Source organism: Syngnathoides biaculeatus, chromosome 12, assembly GCF_019802595.1.
Source record: "Syngnathoides biaculeatus isolate LvHL_M chromosome 12, ASM1980259v1, whole genome shotgun sequence".
Taxonomy (NCBI): domain Eukaryota; kingdom Metazoa; phylum Chordata; class Actinopteri; order Syngnathiformes; family Syngnathidae; genus Syngnathoides; species Syngnathoides biaculeatus.
This window is the reverse complement of record NC_084651.1, coordinates 26,444,208-26,465,714: the sequence shown is the minus strand read 5'-3', so window position 1 is coordinate 26,465,714 and position 21,507 is coordinate 26,444,208. Positions and strand designations below refer to the sequence as shown.

Below are 21,507 nucleotides of genomic sequence, written 5' to 3'. Positions count from 1 at the left end.
TAATGTGATTGTAAGTGTGACTGTCTCTATGTGCCCTGCGATTGGCTGGCATCCAGTTCAAGGTGTACCCCGCCTCCTGCCCGTTGACAGCTGGGATAGGCTCCAGCACTCCCCATGACCCTTGTGAGGATAATCGGTGAAGAAAATGGATGGATGGATTTTCCTTGTGGTTGTCCTAGGACAAATTCCAAGTATGTAGGATAATGGACACAATAAAAAAACAATATGGACATGATAGATGTATTATGTAGGACTAGATGTTAATATCCCTCTATTCACGCATATTTCGGCTCTGATGAGTCTTTGTGGGATGTTCACATAAATGCTGTCCGTTGTCTTGTGACTTATTGGTTTGGCCAGTTTGACTCCCACTCAAACAAACAGCCTTGGTTGCCAGTTGGCCAACAAGGGTGGGAGCCCGTATACCCTCATCCACCGGTTCTCCAGAACAGTATTGAGACACTTCAGCACATGGTTGTGCCGCCAGGTCTAACAGCCTTGAGTAAGGCTGGTCTTGCAACCAACCAGGGTGTGCTTCAGTGTTGCAGGACTTGGGCATAACAGGCACTTGGGATCTTTGGCATACTACTAGTTTAGGTTTGTGGGAGAAGGCAAGACATCATACACAGCTCTGATGGTAAAGCTTGCCCTGAATGTCACCATCTCCCAAAGCTCTGTCCAGGTGATCCTCCTTGCCTCCACTCCTTCCCAGGCCAACCACTGCCCTTGCTTGGCCTGCGACACAGCTTGGGCGCACCTTTGTGATTTCTCTTCTCAATATACCTCCTGGATCACCAGCTTGCGCCGCTAGGCAGTAGTGGCCTTGCTCCACACTGGTCTACTGGCCCCGAGCCCAAGGCCACTGCTCCCCTCCTGCACTCGGCCAACGATGTCTTTGTGTCTGAGTGCTGCCTTTACCTGTTCATTTGTGGCCAGTGGTGTCCACTTCCTCCCAGTGGCCAGAATGGGGACAGTCTGGGCTACCAGCGGATCGCTGGAATCCAGTAGCATCATTTCCAGTCTTACTTTGTAAACTTGTACTCCTCTGCCAGGCTGGAAATGGGCAGGTGTAACATCCCTCTCCGGTAGAGGCTGGTGCTGCTGAGGCACCTGGGAAGGCCAAGCCACTTCCTCACAAACGAGCTGATCAGTCCCTCCAGCTTTTCTACCTTTGAGAGTCGGATCTCATACACCAGGGGTGCTCAACGCGTCAATTCCGATCGACGAGTCAGTTTGGGTCGATCGCGATGGTGTGCCGAAAAAAAAATATTTTTCTGACCTTTAGCTCACCGCGGATGTGCAAACAACGACAGTACAGGAAAACACGCTAGTCAGTGAGTTCCCCCCTATTTTAAGCCTTCGCTTAAGAAATCTCATCAAACATGAGTATGGATGTTGGAGTAAAGAAGAAGACAAAAACACAACTTTCATACAGAATGGGAGGCGGATTTATTTTCATTATTGTCATTTTCGGTGTGTGTGCCTCATCTGCTAGTGTACTATTCTAATACTAAAAAAGGGAAATGTGGAACAGCATTTTCAAACTGTTTATGGAAAATAAGACGCCGACATTCCGCCGAAAAGCAAACTGATCATGAGAAAAGTTAAGGAACTAAAATCCCAACTGGCGGCCACACACCAATCACTTTTCAAACAATATAGTTCAACAGCAAAAGCCACCACCGTAAAGGAGTACAGTTACACGGTGTGGTGAAACCATGGCTGATGTGTGGAAGGACATCGGAGATTGTGAGTGTTTCTCACTGGAGTTGAACGAATCCACTGACGTGAGTGACACAGCCCAGGTGTGCATTTTCATTTGTACAGTGATCATGAATGTGAACATCAGATAGCTACAAAAAAATGTTTACAGTCAATTATGTTGTGTTGTGCAATATTGGCTCACACGGTTATGCAAGGCACACAAACATTAACACACAAAGAATCCCAATATATACTTATCCTCATAAATATATTTCTAAATATATTTTGCATTTTTGTAGTGGGTAGATCTTTGTGACTTGGTCATTATATATCATGATTGGTGATTGTAAAAAAAAAAAAAAAAAAAAGACGTCCACCCCCCTCCTCCCGATCACCAGAGGCTTGCTGCTTGAAAAGTAGATCTTGGGGTAAAAAAAAGTCTGGGCACCCCTGTCATAGAGGGTTAGTGGCCAAAGGAGTCGAAGTAACCCATACTGAAAGCGCCAGATCTTAGACTTCCCAGGAAGCAGGGTTCTGTCAATTCTTTCCAGGCCATTGGCCATCTCCTTTCTGAGCTTCTCTACTAGGTCTTTGTTGTTAAGAGAGGCATTTTTTAACAATCGTGCAGTGCAGGTCTTGGTTGTGTTAAGTCTGGTGTGGTCATCCATGTAAGCTCTGACTGGAGCCACCCTCACTCCAAGTCTTATTCGCTGCCCACCAACCACCCAGTGAGAGGCTCAGAGAATGACCTCCATGGCCAGGGTGAACAGCAGCAGGGAGATGGTACACCCAGCCATGATTCCCACTTCCAGGTGCTGCCATGCAGTGGTGTACTCTGCTGTTCTAACGCAGAGCTGGATATCCTTGAATTAGGCCCGAACCAAGGTGGTAAGCACCGCTGGGATCTTGAAATAGTCAAGTGCTGTCCACAGAAGATTATGAGGAACTGAGCCAAAGGTGTTTGCCAAATCCAGGAACACCACGTGAAAATCTCTTCCCTCTTTTTTGGCGACTTGGATCTGATGCCAGATGACGCTAGTGTGTTCTATGCATCTGGAGGAGCCAGGTATTCCTGCTTTATGCATTGACTTGTCAAACAGGTTGTTACCTCGCAGGTATTCTGATAGCCTATGTGAAAGCAGGCTGAAGCAAATTTTCACTTCGACATGTCGGAGGCTAATCTGTCGGAACTGCCCAATCTCTGATGAGTCCTTCTCCTTTGGGATAAGAATTCCTCCAGCTCTACGCCAGGCAGTTGGTATCACCCTCTTCTGCCACACGACCCTAAGCAGTTGCCAGAGGAATCCCAGGACATCTGGTGTATTTTTGTAGAGCCTATATGGAAGTCTATTAGGACCAGAAGCTGATGCAGCCCTTGCTCTACGCAGAATATAGATTACCTCACCACAGCTGGGTGGACTGATGTCCAGCTTGTGCTCTGGTGGATCAATTGGTGGAATATCCGGTTGAAGCATAACTTCTTCATGACACCAGTCATCTGTGAAGGAATTTTTCATGTGTTCTTCCAGGATGGCTTTCGTCACAGAGAGACTTCCGCTTTTCTCCTTCGCAAAGAGACTCTTTGCATATCTGAAGGAATCTTTATAGAAGCGTGATCTTGCGTGTTCTTTCCTTCTACATTTTTTCCAAAGGTTTTCAGCTCTCCTCAGTGCTCCCAGGTTATCCTCGATTTCTTCCTGAAACAGGTTTATGCCCTCCCTCTCCTCCTCTGTGGCCTTCCTCCACAACTTCTTCAGCTGCCTCCTCTCCTTGATCAAGCAATCTATCTCTGTCTTCTGGACTTTTGGGGGATAGCTGGGGCAGCCTCTTTGCTTTCCACCACTCCAAATTGGTCCCCCTCATATGAGTTCACCCATCCTTTCCAGATTATTTGTACTGGTGCCTCTGATCCCTTCCAAAATGATCCATGTTGACCTTCTTCCACAAAGCCTTGTCGCAGGCCTTTGGCCATTTGATCAATGGTCTACGCCCCTGGACTTTCCTCTCTGCGGTTGGTTGTAGAGGTGCCTTGAGTCCAGGTTGCTCTCTTGTGCCTTGTTCCTCTTCCTTCTCCACTGGGACCGGGGCATTGATGTCCTGCAGACTGTGGTGTGTATCCTGCTGCTAAACGTCTTCTGACTGACTCGATCTGCTTCTCAAAAAGTAGCTGTCAATATGATTTACCCGCTGTCCCTTGTTTAGGCACTGTTTCCTGCCCTGGTGAATCTTCAGAGTGGAGGTAACCTTTGCCCAACCACAAATCAGATTTTGAGCTTAAGTCCTGCTTTGACTGCCGGAGCTTCATTTATGATGATAAACGTTCTCGTAGTCTTTTCCGTTCCTGTGGTCATTACCATAAAATATTTTTTTTTTTCTCTGAAGTCTGATGATGTGCTTGCTCTTGTGATCTGAAAAATGATTTTGTTATTTCAAGGTAGCTAGTTCAACAAGCTTGGTGGTAACTGTCGTAGTTACCAACTCTAAATCACTGCATGATCTCAATAGCGGCAAGTCCTGGCACTCAAATCGTAAAGTACTTTGGATATTGACTATTTTTAGTGTTGTCAGCCAAATATTTGGATGGGTCAAGCAACAGCCGCTGCCAACATCCTCATTTGCTTCTGCTGTAGCAGTTAGCTAACCTTCCTGAGGTCCACATATAATCAACAGTAAAAATAATAGATTGGTACAGCACACAGTGCATCAACAGTGTAGTTACATATGATTCAGTGATACAGTAGTTACATGTTAGTCATACAAGAAAACAAAGCCACCATTTTATAATTTTGATAAGATATGGAAGCAAATACCGTACTGCTAAAACAAAACAAAAAAAATCTTAAGCAACATTTCTCAGGTGAGAAGAATATCTCTTGGATACAATAAAACCAAATAGCAGACATGTCAACCTGGCAGCCCAGGGTCCACAATATTTTATATCACCAGGAAGAGCAAATCATTTGCATCAACTTCAGTGATTCCTGCGAAAATCTGTACCAAAATTTCACATGGTACCATGTAATCAATAATGTTGAAATATTATAAGCATTGTCTGTCTTCCCATACCCCTTTCTACAGTAATTTGAACAATAGCACAAACTATTATTCTTGACTACTGATTTGAAAACAAGTTAGCTATCATTTTGTTGTGTAGATATAATAGAATGATCAGGCAATGAAACAATGCAGCCCTATGGGGGGCACAAACCAGTGCAATCTGTAGGCCGGTCCCAAGCCCGGATAAATGCAGAGGGTTGCGTCAGGAAGGGCATCCGGCGTAAAAACTGTGCCAAACAAATATGAGCGTTCATCTAAAGAATCCCATACCGGATCGGTCGTGGCCCGGGTTAACAACGCCCGCCCCCGGCACTGCTAACCTGCAGGGCGTCGGTGGAAATTCAGCTACTGTGGGTCGAAGACAAAGAAGAGGAGGAAACCGGATCCAGCGTCAGAAGAAAAAGAGGAATGCACAGAGCCTACAACTGAGTGTAGGGACTTTGAATGTTGGGACTATGACAGGAAAAGCTCAGGAGTTGGTTGACATGATGATTAGGAGAAAGGTTGATATTCTGTGCATCCAAGAGAGCAGGTGGAAAGGTAGTAAGGCTAGAAGTTTGGGAGCAGGGTTTAAATTATTCTACCACGGAGTAGATGGGAAGAGAAATGGAGTAGGGGTTATTTTAAAGGAAGAGCTGGCTAAGAATGTCTTGGAGGTGAAAAGAGTATCAGATCGAGTGATGAGACTAAAATTTGAAATTGAGGGTGTTATGTACAATGTGGTTAGCGGCTATGCACCACAGGTAGGATGTGACCTAGAGTTGAAAGAGAAATTCTGGAAGGAACTAGATGAAGTAGTTCTGAGCATCCCAGACAGCGAGAGAGTTGTGATTGGTGCAGATTGTAATGGACATATTGGTAAAGGAAACAGGGGCGATGAAGAAGTGATGGGTAAGTACGGCATCCAGGAAAGGAACTTTGAAGGGCAGATGGTGGTGGACTTTGCAAAAAGGATGGAGATGGCTGTAGTGAACACTTATTTCCAGAAGAGGGAGGAGCATATAGTGACCTACAAGAGCGGAGGTAGAACCACGCAGGTAGATTATATTTTGTGCAGACGATGTAATCTGAAGGAGGTTACTGACTGTAAAGTAGTGGTAGGGGAGAGTGTAGCTCGACAGCATAGGATGGTAGTATGTAGGATGATTCTGGTGGTGGGTAGGAAGATTAAGAAGACAAAGGTAGAGCAGAGAACCATGTGGTGGAAGCTGAGAAAGGAAGAATGTTGTGCGGCCTTCCGGAAAGAGGTGAGACAGGCTCTCGATGGACAACCGAAGCTCCCGGAAGACTGGACGACGACAGCCAAGGTGATCAGAGAGACAGGCAGGAGAGTACTTGGTGTGTCATCTGGTAGGAAAGGGGAGAAGGAGACTTGGTGGTGGAACCCCAAAATACAGGGAGTCATACAAGGAAAGAGATTAGCGAAGAAGAAGTGGGATACTGAGAGGACTGAGGAGAGGCGAAAGGAGTACATCGAGATGCGACGTAGGGCAAAGGTAGAGGTGGCAAACGCTAAACAAGAGGCATATGAAGACATGTACACCAGGTTGGACACGAAAGAAGGAGAAAAGGATCTCTACAGGTTGGCCAGACAGAGGGATAGAGATGGGAAGGATGTGCAGAAGGTTAGGGTGATTAAGGATAGAGATGGAAATGTGTTGACTGGTGCCGGTAGTGTGCTAAATAGATGGAAAGAATACTTTGAGAAGTTGATGAATGAAGAAAATGACAGAGAAGGAAGAGTTGAAGAGGCAAGAGTGAAGGACCAGGAAGTGGAAATGATTACTAAGGGGGAAGTCAGAAAGGCATTACAAAGGATGAAAAATGGGAAGGCAGTTGGTCCTGATGACATACCGGTAGAGGTATGGAAGCAATTTGGAGAGATGGCTGTGGAGTTTTTGACCAACTTATTCAACAGAATACTAGCGGGCGAAAAGATGCCTGAAGAATGGAGGAGAAGTGTTCTAGTTCCCATTTTTAAGAACAAAGGGGATGTTCAGAGCTGTGGGAACTATAGAGGAATAAAGTTGATGAGCCACACAATGAAGTTATGGGAAAGAGTAGTGGAGGCTAGACTCAGGACAGAAGTAAGTATCTGCGAGCAACAGTATGGTTTCATGCCTAGAAAGAGTACCACAGATGCATTATTTGCCTTGAGGATGCTCGTGGAAAAGTACAGAGAAGGTCAGAAGGAGCTACATTGTGTCTTTGTGGATCAAGAGAAAGCCTATGACAGAGTACCAAGAGAGGAACTGTGGTACTGCATGCGTAAGTCTGGTGTGGCAGAGAAGTATGTTAAAATAGTACAGGACATGTATGATGGCAGCAGAACAATGGTGAGGTGTGCCTTAGGTGTGACAGAGGAATTTAAGGTGGAGGTGGGACTGCATCAGGGATCAGCTCTGAGCCCCTTCCTGTTTGCAGTGGTAATGGATAGGCTGACAGATGAGGTTAGACTGGAATCCCCTTGGACCATGATGTTCGCAGATGATATTGTCATATGCAGTGAAAGCAGGGAGCATGCAGAGGAACAATTGGAAAGATGGAGACATGCACTGGAAAGGAGAGGAATGAAGATTAGCCGAAGTAAAACAGAATATATGTGCGTGAATGAGAAAAGTAGAGGGGGAAGAGTGAGGCTACAGGGAGAAGAGATAGCGAGGGTGGACGACTTCAAATACTTGGGGTCAACAATACAGAGCAATGGAGAGTGTGGTCAGGAAGTGAAGAAACGGGTCCAAGCAGGTTGGAACAGCTGGCGAAAGGTGTCTGGTGTGTTATGTGACAGAAGAGTCTCTGCTAGGATGAAGGGCAAAGTTTACAAAACAGTGGTGAGGCCGGCCATGATGTACGGATTAGAGACGGTGGCACTGAAGAAACAACAGGAAGCTGAACTGGAGGTGGTAGAAATGAAGATGTTGAGGTTCTCGCTCGGAGTGACCAGGTTGGATAGGATTAGAAATGAGCTCATTCGAGGGACAGCCAAAGCTGGATGTTTTGGAGACAAGATTCGAGAGAGCAGACTTCGATGGTTTGGACATGTTCAGAGGCGAGAGAGTGAGTATATTGGTAGAAGGATGCTGAGGATGGAGCTCCCAGGCAAAAGAGCGAGAGGAAGACCAAAGAGAAGGTTTATGGATGTGGTGAGGGAAGACATGAGGGCAGTTGGGGTTAGAGAGGAAGATGCAGGAGATAGGCTAAGATGGCAAAAGATGACACGCTGTGGCGACCCCTAACGGGACAAGCCGAAAGGAAAAGAAGAAGAAGAAGATCAGGCAATGAAACATTTCAACGGTTTCATGCTCACAAAGGCCCCGAGGGAAACCATACCAACAATGTGCGCCATGACAAAAATGAGGTTTGACACCTCTGCAGGAATACGTTGTTTATTGTGTGGGTTTATGTATGTGTATGTTAATAATCTGCCTTTGATTACGTCATTATGTTCCCGTTTGTTTTTTAAAGCTCTTGTAATTGGAAGAGTCCCAGCATTTCAATTTCCATCCCCATTCCATCTGCACTGCCAGTTATGGATTAAAATTCATTTTAAAAACAGGCACAAGGTGCCACTAAGCATGCTGGGACTCACTGTTCCTCAGTAAATCTTCCACAAGAAAAAAAAGTGGATCAACTGTCTTTGTGCAGCTCGCTACCAACACATTATATTAAAATGACTTTTGATGATTATTATGCCAGACATCTGCAGTCGAGTAACTTCCCTAGCTGCCCCCCCCAAAAAAAATCAGCGATGCACTATACCTGCTAAAAGTGAACCGCAATGCAGCAAGGAATGGCTGTATCTCGAAAATTTACTTAAACGAACAAAGTATTGTTCTACGTTACCTGCAACACTGGATCAGAGGTGAATTGCAGCCTCTGCCCATACCCTGTCATAGTAAAAGCAATATCGCTGTTCAAAGTAGTCAGACACTGGCATTGACGTGGCGACGCATCTAATTATCTATTTGCTGGAAGCCGTATCAGCTCTGTGAACGTGTACTGCAGACACAGGAATGTCCTGCTTTGGTGAATGACACAGGTGAATAAATGTGTTACGCATGTGATGCTAAAGGTTGTGTGAAAGGGACTACACAGACACACACAGAATAATTTTGTCTCTTTCCCTTTGAAAGCATCAGACAGATTTTTTCACACCCCTTTTTCTTTCAGGCTGTGGGCCTGGGCCTGGACTATGTCAAACTGGGAGGTCTGACCAGTGCTGAGAGGATGACTAAATATAACAGGCTGGTTTCTATAGAGGAAGAGCTGGCCCAACGGGGGATCTTGGGTATGTTTCTTTTAGCCTTTCTCTCTCTCAGAAAGAGGTGGTTAGACAAAGCCAAAAACCAGAGAGGAAGTCTCTCTCTCGGATGTGAAAGAAACCAGTGTGTGTGGAAGTGTGTGTGCAAAGATGAAATCCCCTACCTTGGATCTGGTAATTGGCCGCCTAATGACATGGGAGGACAAATGCTTTCCTTGTCTGTCAAAATCCCTCCCTGCAAAGGAGTGCAGGGGAGTGCCAGAATAGAAAATTAGGAAGTTTGTGGGCTTGTTCATGACAAAAAAAAAGTCTTAAGTAACATGTTGCTGGTTTATTCTACAAGGCAATGTCTCAGAGACCATTTCAGTCATATTGCAATTTTTTTCTCTCTTTTTTTTTTAATTCTCGATTTCATGACTTTGTCTCATTCACAGTGTCCAAGCAGTATCACTCTCCACCACTTTTTACTGAAACAGAAGAGGAGGTCATTTGAAAGGCACCATCTACTGTGTGTTGGCCACTACATCACACATTTACTTTATCCTTATTCATTCTCTACTGCTCTAAAGAGCAACAGCTCAGCTGATAAAAGTCCTCCGTGTTTAGAAGCAACATATTTTGATTTCTCTAATTTCTCGAAATAATGTGCACATTTTTCCAAGAATATTTTCATAAAGTTAATAGAGCATATTATATTTAGGTATGGATGAAAAATAAAAAATACAATCACAATCTATGTTTAACTATACCATAAAATGCATATCTTGTTTAATATTTTTACCCCAAAATATATGTTTTTATGGATTAAAGCCTGTGAATTTTAACCTAATTTTCCGTACCTGAAAAACGCATCCTTTCCTGACATCACAGGTCGGAGACCTGCTGTTGTGGGACTAGCTTATAGTGGTAGCACTGCCTGTTGACGCCAAAGAAAAACCCATTTGTCTCGAAAAGTGATTGTAAGCTAAAAACCAATCCGTAAAAATTGTGAAGATGTGTGAGACTCAGTTTTGTAGTAATTCGAATTATTCTGGTCACAGTTTATAAGATCCAAGCCAAGAAGACAGTGGGTCAGGTTTGTGTAAACGAAGAGAACTACGGTAATTTCTTGAAAATAATGTGCAATTTTTTACAAAAATATTTTCATAAAATTAATAGAGCACATTATATTTAGGTATGGATGAAAAATAAAATACAATCACTTTATATAGTCGTATACAGGTACAGTGAAGAAAATAAGTATTTGAACACCCTGCTATATTGCAAGTTCTCCAACTTAGAAATCATGGAGGGGTCTCATCGTAGGTGCATGTCCACTGTGAGAGATAATCTAAAATGAAAAATCCAGAAATCACAATGTATGATTTTTTTCAAGAATTTATTTGTGTGATACAGCTGCAAATAAGTATTTGAACACCTGTCTATCAGCGAGAACTCTGACTCTCAAAGACCTGTTAGTCTGCCTTTAAAAGTCCACCTCCACTCCATGTATTATCCTGAATCAGATGCACCTGTGTGAGGTCGTTAGCTACATAAAGACACCTGTCCAACCCATACAATCAGTAAGACTCAAATTTGTAACATGGCCAAGACCAAAGAGCTGACACCAGAGACTAGATTGTACAACTCCACACGGCTGGGCTACGGAGAAATTGCACAAGCAACTTGGTGAAGAAAGGTCCACTGTTGGAGCAATCTTTAGAAAATTGAAGAACCTAAACATGACGGTCAATCTCAATCGGAGTGAAGCCCCATGCAAGATATCACCTCGTGGGGTCTTGATGATCCTAAGAAAGGTGAGGAATCAGCACAGGACTACACAACAGGATTTGGTCAATGACCTGAAAAGAGCTGGGACCACCGTTTCCAAGGTGACTGTTGGTAATACACTAAGACGTCACGGTTTAAAATCATGCATGGCACGGAAGGTTCCCCTCCTTAAACCAGCACATGTCAAGGCCCGTCTTAAGTTAGTCAATGACCATTTGGATGATACAGAGGAGTCATGGGAGAAAGTTTTGTAGTCAGATGAGACCAAAATGAAACTTTTTGGTCATAATTCCACTAACCGTGTTTGGAGGAAGACGAATGAAGAGTTCCATCCCAAGAACACCATCCCTACTGTGAATCATGGGGGGGTGGTAGCATCATGCTTTGGGGGTGATTTTCTGCACATGGGATAGGACGACTGCACTGTATTAAGGAGAGGATGACTCCAGCCAGGTATTTTAAGATTTTTGGGAACAACCCCTTTCCCTCAGTCAGAGCATTGAAGATGGGTTGTGGCTTCACCATGGGCCCCAAGAAACTTTAGTGGAAATAAGTGGTGTGCGTGCATCTATTCATACGGATGTTTTCTTTCAGCTGTCAAATGTGTGCCTCTTCTGTCACCCCACGATGCCTTTTGCTTTTCACTCACCCTTCTCTTAGCACAGTCGCCCAATGGCAAAGGTAAAGGCTGCTACCTACGAAAAAATTCACTTTACGAAACCACTTCCGGAACGGATTAATTTCCTAAGTACAGATACGACTGTACTGTTGTTTTTTTTCACACTTGTATTACAGTTAAATGTTGTTTAACTGTACAATAGTACAGCACTACAATAAATTGCATGGTGACAGTTTGACTCAAGAACAAATTCAGTACAGTTTCATTACTGTGTGTCCATTGAACAGGACCTGGGTGAGGAGGGATCAGAAAAAGGAAAACTTGACAAAAAATTTCCTGCAATGCGCAAGTATTAGAGAATGGATAGGATAAATCTAAATCTTTATCAGAGTCAGAACTGGTGTCTGAAAAAAGGTTATTTAAACCTAGGATATCTTGACAATCGGAAAAGTCAAAATTACAAAAATGTGTGGCGGTACAATGGTAGGACAGTGTGAATTACAGGGACAGCCAAGATAAGTAAAAAGGACCGAAAAGGGGGAAAAAAAAAAAGAGCTTACTCGAGGAGGCTAGAGGTGCTTGGTAGGCTAAGGGCAAATGACGATGCTATGCATATTCCCACTGGGTCAGAATTGTGGGTTTTGTGGTGTAACTTAGTCAGAAGGCGTCAGAACAAAGTGTAAGGAAGCAAAGAGGCAAGGCAGGAGTGCAATATCTCAAAATGATATTTAACTGCAAAAACAATAAAGGCAAACAAGGATCAAGGAAGACATGAGACATGACATAGCAGCAACACAGACTGAAAGAGAGCATAGAACTATCGTAATTTCAAATGTGCAAATTTTTCAAAAAATATTTTCAAAAAGTTAATAAAGCGCATTGTATATAGGTATGGATGAAAAATAAAAAATACAATCACATTGTATAGTTGTACACAGGTAGATAGAGTGGTAAAAAAAAAGGTATACATATACATTTCGATATACTATTCATTGTCTTATGTTACACAGTTATGTACATGTTAGCATAGCATGTTTGTTGCTACTGCACCAGAGATCAGAAACGACTGCCCGTGAGTTTGTTTTAACTTAAACCAAGACAAAAAATGTTGACTACAACGGCTAGTTGTGCAGCTGCTTTTAAAAGAAATGTGTCATAACTTGTCCCGATATCGCCGCCAATCCGGAAGTACCGCCGCAGTCCAAAACAACGATAGCTCACCTCAATATCTCGAGGTGGGTATCAAAACAGCAGGAGCTCCAAGTACGTAGTACAAGAGTCATGGGCAAATTAAGCAAAATAAAACAAAAAAAAAAAAAAACGAGAGAGTGCAATTGAAATGCTCGCTTTTTTAAAAAAATGTCCCCATTACGCTCGTTTCTACATAGTTTGAGCTCACGTTGTTTTGATAGCCACCTGACACCAAAGGAAGGCTATGGCGTCAGATGGGCGAGAGGCTGCGCTGCGGAACCAAAACTCTTGGGATTAAAAAAATGTTTCCCCACAAACATCATGGATGGCACAGAGGTGGGATGTTGTGGGAGCAAAACAGGATCACTGTTCATGAATTCAGGAGGCACCAGAACTGGATCAAGTCACCAAAGGTAGCTATAATGGATATTTTTCAGATTGGAAATGAGCCACATCTTGTTTTTGAAGCCTCGGCCAAGGATGTATAATGTAGAGGATAAACTACACTCCGCACAAACGTTTTATGCACAAATCTTCTTTTCCTTTTGGCTTGTCCCATTAGGGGTCACCACAGCAAGTCATCTTTTTCCATCTTAGCCTATCTACTGCATCTCCCTCTATAACCCCAATTGCCCTCATATCTTCCCTCACCACATCCATCAACCTTCTCTTTGGTCTTCCTCTTGCTCTTTTGCCTAGCACACCATGACGCTCTGGTCAGCGTTCTACAGCGTTTGAGGAAACATTGGTAGTTGCCCATGGTCGCCAGGATAGCTCCAGAAGAGCGTTGTTTGAACGCTAGTGAACGTCAATGATCGCTGGGATTTGGCGGAGAATGGCGGTCCAGAAAAAAAGTTTTGAACATAGACAAAAGTTCTCACTGAGACCAGCATTCATCAACGTTAAATTTTAAACGCTGCAGAACGTTCAAAACGTTCGTGGAACGTTTTACTAAGGTTTGCCGAGCGTTGCACGCGTTTGGCTATCGTTAGTCAGTCGTAACTCACGATCGTTTGCTTTGCAGTGAACGACTCACTGGCGCCCTGTCAACGACCACTGAACAATCCCGTCGCGCACACAGCGTGTAACTAAAGTCAAACGAACGTCGTTTGGAGTACATTGAGCGTCATTCGTGCGTTTCCCGAACGTCCATGCATATGGGTATATAAACCGATGCTTTGTAAGCAAGATCCATTTAATATTAAGCTACAGTAGAGACCTAATATGGAAGATCCAGAAAGCAGCCTTTCGTTTTTGTGGAAAAACTCCACCAGACTATCCTCAACAGCCGGTCCAGGATCCTGCAATCCTTTCTCTGCTTCTTTTGTCTCTTTCTCGGACCGTCCTCACTGGGGTTTGCAAGGTGTTTAGGGTCCCCTGGGGGTGTCACATGGTGCCTGACTTCACGGACATGCTCTTCCTCCTGCTGTTGGATTTCATCCAAACACATTGCTCGTGATGAAGGAGGCTTAGCTTTCTTACTAGCAGCGCGAGTTGCTGAAGTCTGCGCCCTAACTTTTTTTCTTCTCGGCGGCATGATGCTCATTGTTCTAACTCACGACAACAACTGAAGTGACTATGAACTTTCCAACGTTTTAGTGCTGGTTCCACTGTAAAAATTACACGCCAGCAAAACACTTTTCTGCCGTTATTCACCCATTTGTCACACGCTCAACACACTCGTCTTACGTTGACAAATCGCTCATCGCACTCCAATGACGCGTTTCCATACGCTAATGGTTTTTAGGGGTATCTTATTTGGTCACTGTTACACGCTTTTCATGTGTTAGACACGCTTTTCGTGCGTTAGACACATTTTTCGTGCATTAGATACACGTTAAGTCATACGTTAGACACACGTTAATCACACGCCAGATGTCATCCGCGTTTGAGAACGCTGAAAAATAGAACGATTGAAATGTTCAGAGGACATTGACCAGAACGTCATGGTGTGATGGAGCTTTAAGCACCCTTCTGCCAATATACTCACTCTCTCACATTTGAACATGTCGAAACCATCGAAGTCTGCTCTGTCTAACCTTGTCTCCAAAACATGCAACTTTGGCTGTCCCTCTAATAAGCTAGTTTCTAATCTTATCCAATCTGCTCACTCCGAGCGAGAACCTCAATATCTTCATTTTTGCTGCATCTAGTTCTGCTTCCTGTTGTTTCTTCTGTGCCACTGTCTCTAATCTGTACATCATGGCCGGCCTCACCACTGTTTTATAAACTTTGCCCTTCATCCTAGCGGATTTTTTTCAATTTTCTTTCAATTTAGCTCCTTCTGATGTTCTCTATACTTTTCCACTAGCATCCTCAAGACAAATAATGCATCTGTGGTACTCTTTCTAGGCATGAAACCATTCTGTTGCTCGCAGATACTTACTTCTGTCCCGAGTCTAGCCTCCACTACTCTTTCCCATAACATTATTGTGTGGCTCATCAACTTTATTCCTCTATAATTCCCAAAGCTCTGAACATCGCCTTTGTTCTTAAAAATGGGAATTAGTACACTTTTCCTCCATTCTTCTGGCATCTTTTCGCCCGCTAGTATGCTGTTGAATAAGTTGGTCAAAAACTACACAGCCATCTCTCCAAATTGCTTCCATACCTCCACCGGTATGTCATCAGGACCAACTGCCTTTCCATTTTTCACCCTTTGTAGTGCCTTTCAGACTTCCCCCTTAGTAATCATTGCCACTTCTGGTCCTTCACACTTGCCTCTTCAACTCTTCCTTCTCTCTCATTTTCTTTATTCATCAACTTCTCAAAGTATTCTTTCCATCTATTTAGCACACTACTGGCACCAGTCTACGCATTTCCATCTCTATCCTGAATCACCCTCACCTGCTGCACATCCTTCCCATCTCTATCCCTCTGTCTGGCCAACCTGTAAAGATCCTTTTCTCCTTCTTTTGTGTCCAACCTGATGTAAATGTCATCATATGCCTCTTGTTTAGCCTTTGCCACCTCTACGTTTTGCCGTACGTCACATTTCAATGTACTCCTTTCGCCTCTCCTCAGTTCTCTCTGTGTCCCACTTCTTCGCTAATCTCTTTCCTTGTATGACTTCCTGTATTTTGGGGTTCCACCACCAAGTCTCCTTCTCCCCTTTCCTACCAGTAGACACACCAAGTAGTCTCCTGCCTGTCTCTCTGATCACCTTGGTTGTCGTAGTGCAGTCTCCCGGGAGCTTCTGCTGTCCTTCGAGAGCCTGCCTCACCTCTTTCCGAAAGGACGCACAACATTCTTCCTTTCTCAGCTTCCACCACATGGTTCTCTGCTCTACTTTTGTCTTTTTAATCTTCCTGCCCACCACCAGAGTAGTCCTACACACCACCATTCTATGCTGTCGAGCTACACTCTCCCCTACCACTACTTTCCAGTCAGTAACCTTCAGATTACACCATCTGCACAAAATATAATCCACCTGCATGCTTCTACCTCCGCTCTAGTAGGTCACTGTATGTTCCTCCCTCTTCTGGAAATAAGTATTCACTACAGCCATCTCATCCTTTTTGCAAAGTCTACCACCATCTGTACATCAAAGTTCCTTTCCTGGATGCTGTACTGACCCATCACTTCTTCATCACCCCTGTTTCCTTCACCAATATCTTGGTGAATTACAATCTGCACCAATCACAACTCTCTCTCTGTCTGGGATGCTCAGAATTACTTCATCTAGTTCCTTCCAGAATTTCTCTTTCAACTCTAGGTCACATCCTTCCTGTAGGGCGTAGCCCCTAACCACATTATACACCCTCAATTTCAAATTTTAGTCTCATCACTTGATCTGATACTCTTTTCACCTCCAAGACATTCTTTGCCAGCTCTTCCTTTAAAATAACCCCTACTCCATTTCTCTTCCCATCTACTCCGTGGTAGAATAATTTAAACCCTGTTCCTAAACTTCTAGCCTTACTACCTTTCCACCTGCTCTCTTGGATCCACAATATATCAACCTTTCTCTTTATCATCATGTCAACCAACTCCTTTTATGCACAAATATTTCATGCAAAGAATGTTTCAGTCAAACAGTGTTAAATATATTTAAGAGTGTAGCTCAGTGATTAGAGCATTGGTTTGGTAAACCAGGGGTTGTGAGTTCGTATCTCACTCGGGCCTTTACTCCCCAAGAGGGGTTGCGTCAGGAAGGGCATCCGGCATAAAAACTGTGCCAAACAAATATGGGCGTTCATCATTGACCCTTGACGGGACAAGCCGAAAGAAACTTACTCACTAATAGGTTATCAACAGTATTAATAAAATATTATGCCATCATTGAGCATTTATTTTAGGTTGTTGAGGGATTCTGTTCTGACAAATAGGGGGACCAAGACAAGCGTGTCCTGTGGCCTGTCCTAAGATTATATTACGGCTACATCAGCACATGCACAATGATTATTATTAATGATTGTTGTACAGACAGTTTCTTTTTAAAAAAAAACAATACAAGTACAAACCTAACAAAATATAAGTATAGATAATTCCCAATATTTTGAGCATATGGGTAGCAGCAAATTGGTGGTGCGCATTGTACATTGGTAGAAGGGTTTTCCTGATTTTTTTAGGTCAGCTTTGTCGGGACCCAAACCCAAATCAACGCAACAACCAGGGGGACACCTGGACAAAATACAAATGAGTGGAAAGAGCTCTTTGGTTGATACAAGGATGTGGTCTGACAACAATAGTTGGAAACAAAAACCAACAAACTGGACAAGATATTACTATTGAAAAGGAACCCTGTAAAATCATACATGGAATAAATAAACTATAGTCTACAAAAAAAAAACACAGAGAGGACAGAAAATCCTCTATTTTGTTTTCCGCTTTTCTTTACTCGGGCCACAGGCATCCTGGAGCCTATCCCAGATATCTTCGGACGAGACCCAGTTCACCAGTCAAACGCTGGAATCGACCTGTTAAACTAGAGCTATGGGAAGCAAAAGGAGGGTCACAGTTTCTTTCTGGGGGAAAAAAATGGAAGAATCAGAAAGTAAAATTGGTACCCCTCGTCATGAATTTGCTCATTGTGAAGTGTGACAACATCATTCACTCACAATTCACCTCATCCTCATTTTAGGTCAATATGCTATTTGGTTTGTTTGTTTACTCTAGATCTGTTTTGATAGAGACTATTGTTAGGGCTAAGTCTACTGTTAAATCAAATCTGACTGAGACTTCCTCTGCCACATTTGGTTCATTGGAAAGTTGAGTGGCTTCTTTGAGGCCTCTTGAGGGTGAATCTGCTTTGTAGAAAATGTGGCTTAAAACAACAATGACATTTCCTACACACTGTGTTAAGGGGACAGCAAGCTGGGAATTGCACCTCAGGGCTAAATGAAGCCTAAAACCTAAAGTATCAGGTAAACCTATAACCAAAAGTGTACATTAAGTGCCGGACACAGCACAGAGTTTACACTTCTCGTGTTTCAGGGACTCACACAAGGAGCTGTCTAGGAAATCAGGGGAGGTGTCGAGAGAAGTGCAAAGTGTGTAGATGATAACTTACACTGCTACTGTATTGTTAGGTTTCATTTCACCCAGACATAACAAAACAAAATTGGTTGGATGAAAGGGTTAGGGAAGTTGCTGTAAGGTAAGTGAAAAATAAATGTCTGTGCATTTCAGTGTCAAGCCAGTTAGGTATAATACCAGTAGCCATGTGGATGACTGTTGAACTGTCTCTTATATTACAGGTTTCTTTCAAGTAACTTTTCGAACATTCATTCATTCATTTTCCCTGCTGCTCATCCTCATGAGGGTCGCAGGAGTGCGGGAGCCAATCTCAGCTGTCATCAGGCAGGAGTCAGGGTACACCCTGAACTGGTTGCCAGCCAATCGCAGGGCACGGGGAGACAGACAACAGCCACACTCACAATCACACCTCAGGGCAATTTAGTGTCCACTTAATGTTGCATGCTTTTGGGATGTGGGAGGAAACCGGAGTGCCCAGAGAAAACCCACAGAGGCACGAGGAGAACATGCAAATTCCACACAGACTAGGCCGGGATTTGAACCAGTTGCAGCACCATGCCGTCAATTTTCTACTGGCCAATTGACCTTGGTCTTTGTTTGACAGCTCTCTTGCACTTGTTAATGTGCCCTTTCTGTGACCTCCTGTAGCTCATACATCTGAGTCCGTTGAAAATAAAATCTTGTCATACATTATTCATCCAATACACCAATGACAATCCTGCTCCACATATAATGAGTGAAAGTTGATTAATTACTGTAAAAAAGACTGCTAGGTTCACAGCACCCCAAAAAAGTGGCTTGTCATCCATAAAATACAGTATGTGTGCGTGCGTGCGTGCGTGTATATATACAGTGCCTTGTGAGAGTATTCCCCACTTGAAGCTTTCAACATTTCAGGCTTCAAACATAAAGATATAAAATTATATTTTTTTTGTCAAGAATCAACAACAAGTGGGACACAATTGTCAAGTGGAACAAAATTTATTGGATATTTTATACTTAACAGATAAAAACACTGAAAAGTTGGGCGTACAATATTATTCGGCCCCTTTACTTTCACAGCAGCAAACTCACTCTATAAATTCAGTGAATATCTCTGAATGATCCAATGTTGACTGATGATGATAAATAGAATCCAGAATCTAGAATCCACCTGTGTGTAATCAAGTCTACGCATAAATGCGCCTGCTCTGTGATAGTCTCAGGGTTCTGTTTAAAGTGCAGAGAGCATCATGAAGACCAAGGAACACACCAGGCAGTTCCGAGATACTTTTATAGAGAAGTTTAGAGCCGGATTAGTATACAAATAATTTCCCAATCTTTAAACATCTCAAGGAGCACTGTGCAAGCAATCATATTAAAATGGAAGGAGTATCAGACCACTGCAAATCTACCAAGACCCGGCCGTCCCTCTAAACTTTCACCTTGAACAAGGGGGCCGAATACTTTCATTACAGTGCCTTGTGAAAGTATTCGGCCCCCTTGAACTTTTCAATCTTTCGCCACATTTCATCCTTCAAACATAAAGATAAAATTTTCATTTTTTTGTCAAGAATCAACAACAAATGGGACACATTCTAGAAGTGGAACTAAATTTCTTGTACATTTTATACTTTTTTAATGAATAAAGACTGAAAAGTGGGGCATGCAATATTATTCGGCACCTTTCAGGCTCAGCTAGTAAAGCCTTGGACTCACGGCTTTGTTTTGAGGACCATGGGTTCGATCCGGGCCACGCCTGTGTGGAGCATGTTCTCCCCGTGCATGTGTGGTTTTTCTCTGGGCACTCCGGTTTCCTCCCACATCCAAGATTAATTGGAGACTCTAAATTGCCTTTAGGTGTGCGTGTGACTGTTGTCTGTGTCCATGTGCCCTGCGATTGGCTGGCAACCAGTTCCGGGTGTACCCTGCCTCCTGCCCGTTGACAGTTGGGATGGGCATCGGCACTCCCGCGACCCTTGTGAGGATAAGCAGCAAAGAAAATGGATGGATGTATAGTTGAGTTTTTAAATCCTAAAACATAACTTAAAAGCTCTCCTGTTTCCTGCGACGTCGACTCTTGCTCACAAGCTGAACCTGGACTCCTGTCTTGATCCTGTTCATCATTTCCACGACTGCCTGCTGACAGAGATCCACTTCTATAAAACAAAGAAACATGCATACACATGCACACAATGAAGAGTGTAAAGAAATCAAGTGACTAGAAAGATGTAGATTACAAATGCATTATTAGCAAACACTTCAAATCCCAATAACTCGCTCTAAAAATGTGTTGTTTTTTACGGTTTTAGATGTTTGAGTTCAATTAAAGTTGGGGAGAATTTTTTTTACAGATATTGCTTTAAAATTACTTGCTTCATTATAAACACTACGAATCAATGACAATTCGAAAGGTTAGAGAATGAAAACTTTTTCTTTAGCTCTTGAATCACTCTGTCAAAAAGAAACAGTGAATATAGATATATATATATATATTTTCTTCAATACTTTGCATGAGGTATGTACTCTTAAGAGCAGAAACCCATACCATGCTGGACTCAAATGGTATATTCGATCCCCCCCCCCCTTTTTTTTTTTTTTTAAATCTGAGTGAAATTTGATCCTGTTCAAGCCTATCAAGGGAATACTGAAACATACAAACAGTACATAGATGTCAGAATCTTCTTCTTCTTTTCCTTTCGGCTTGTCCCGTTAGGGGTCGCCACAGCGTGTCATCTTTTGCCATCTTAGCCTATCTCCTGCATCTTCCTCTCTAACCCCAACTGCCCTCATGTCTTCCCTCACCACATCCATAAACCTTCTCTTTGGTCTTCCTCTCGCTCTTTTGCCTGGGAGCGCCATCCTCAGCATCCTTCTACCAATATACTCACTCTCTCGCCTCTGAACATGTCCAAACCATCGAAGTCTGCTCTCTCGAATCTTGTCTCCAAAACATCCAGCTTTGGCCGTCCCTCGAATGAGCTCATTTCTAATCCTATCCAACCTGGTCACTCCGAGCGAGAACCTCAACATCTTCATTTCTGCCACCTCCAGTTCAGCTTCCTGTTGTTTCTTCAGTGCCACCGTCTCTAATCCGTACATCATGGCCGGCCTCACCACTGTTTTGTAAACTTTGCCCTTCATCCTAGCAGACACTCTTCTGTCACATAACACACCAGACACCTTTCGCCAGCTGTTCCAACCTGCTTGGACCCGTTTCTTCACTTCCTGACCACACTCTCCATTGCTCTGTATTGTTGACCCCAAGTATTTGAAGTCGTCCACCCTCGCTATCTCTTCTCCCTGTAGCCTCACTCTTCCCCCTCTACTTTTCTCATTCACGCACATATATTCTGTTTTACTTCGGCTAATCTTCATTCCTCTCCTTTCCAGTGCATGTCTCCATCTTTCCAATTGTTCCTCTGCATGCTCCCTGCTTTCACTGCAT

At 43.4% G+C, this 21,507-nt stretch overlaps 1 protein-coding gene and 1 long non-coding RNA gene across 2 annotated transcripts in view; one reads left to right on the top strand and one right to left on the bottom strand.

Annotated features, from left to right (window-relative positions):
• eno4 (enolase 4) overlaps positions 1-10,269 on the top strand; it is a 54,543-nt gene extending 44,274 nt beyond the window's left edge. The window contains exons 12-13 of the mRNA XM_061837426.1: positions 8,932-9,049; positions 9,457-10,269. Coding sequence (XP_061693410.1) covers positions 8,932-9,049; positions 9,457-9,515 — 177 coding nt within the window. The 3' untranslated portion in view covers positions 9,516-10,269. The remainder of the gene's footprint in view (positions 1-8,931; positions 9,050-9,456) is intronic.
• Positions 10,270-18,383: 8,114 nt separating this feature from the next.
• LOC133509920 (uncharacterized) overlaps positions 18,384-21,507 on the bottom strand; it is a 54,447-nt gene continuing 51,323 nt past the window's right edge. The window contains exon 6 of the long non-coding RNA XR_009797470.1: positions 18,384-20,218. This is a non-coding gene — a long non-coding RNA (uncharacterized LOC133509920). The remainder of the gene's footprint in view (positions 20,219-21,507) is intronic.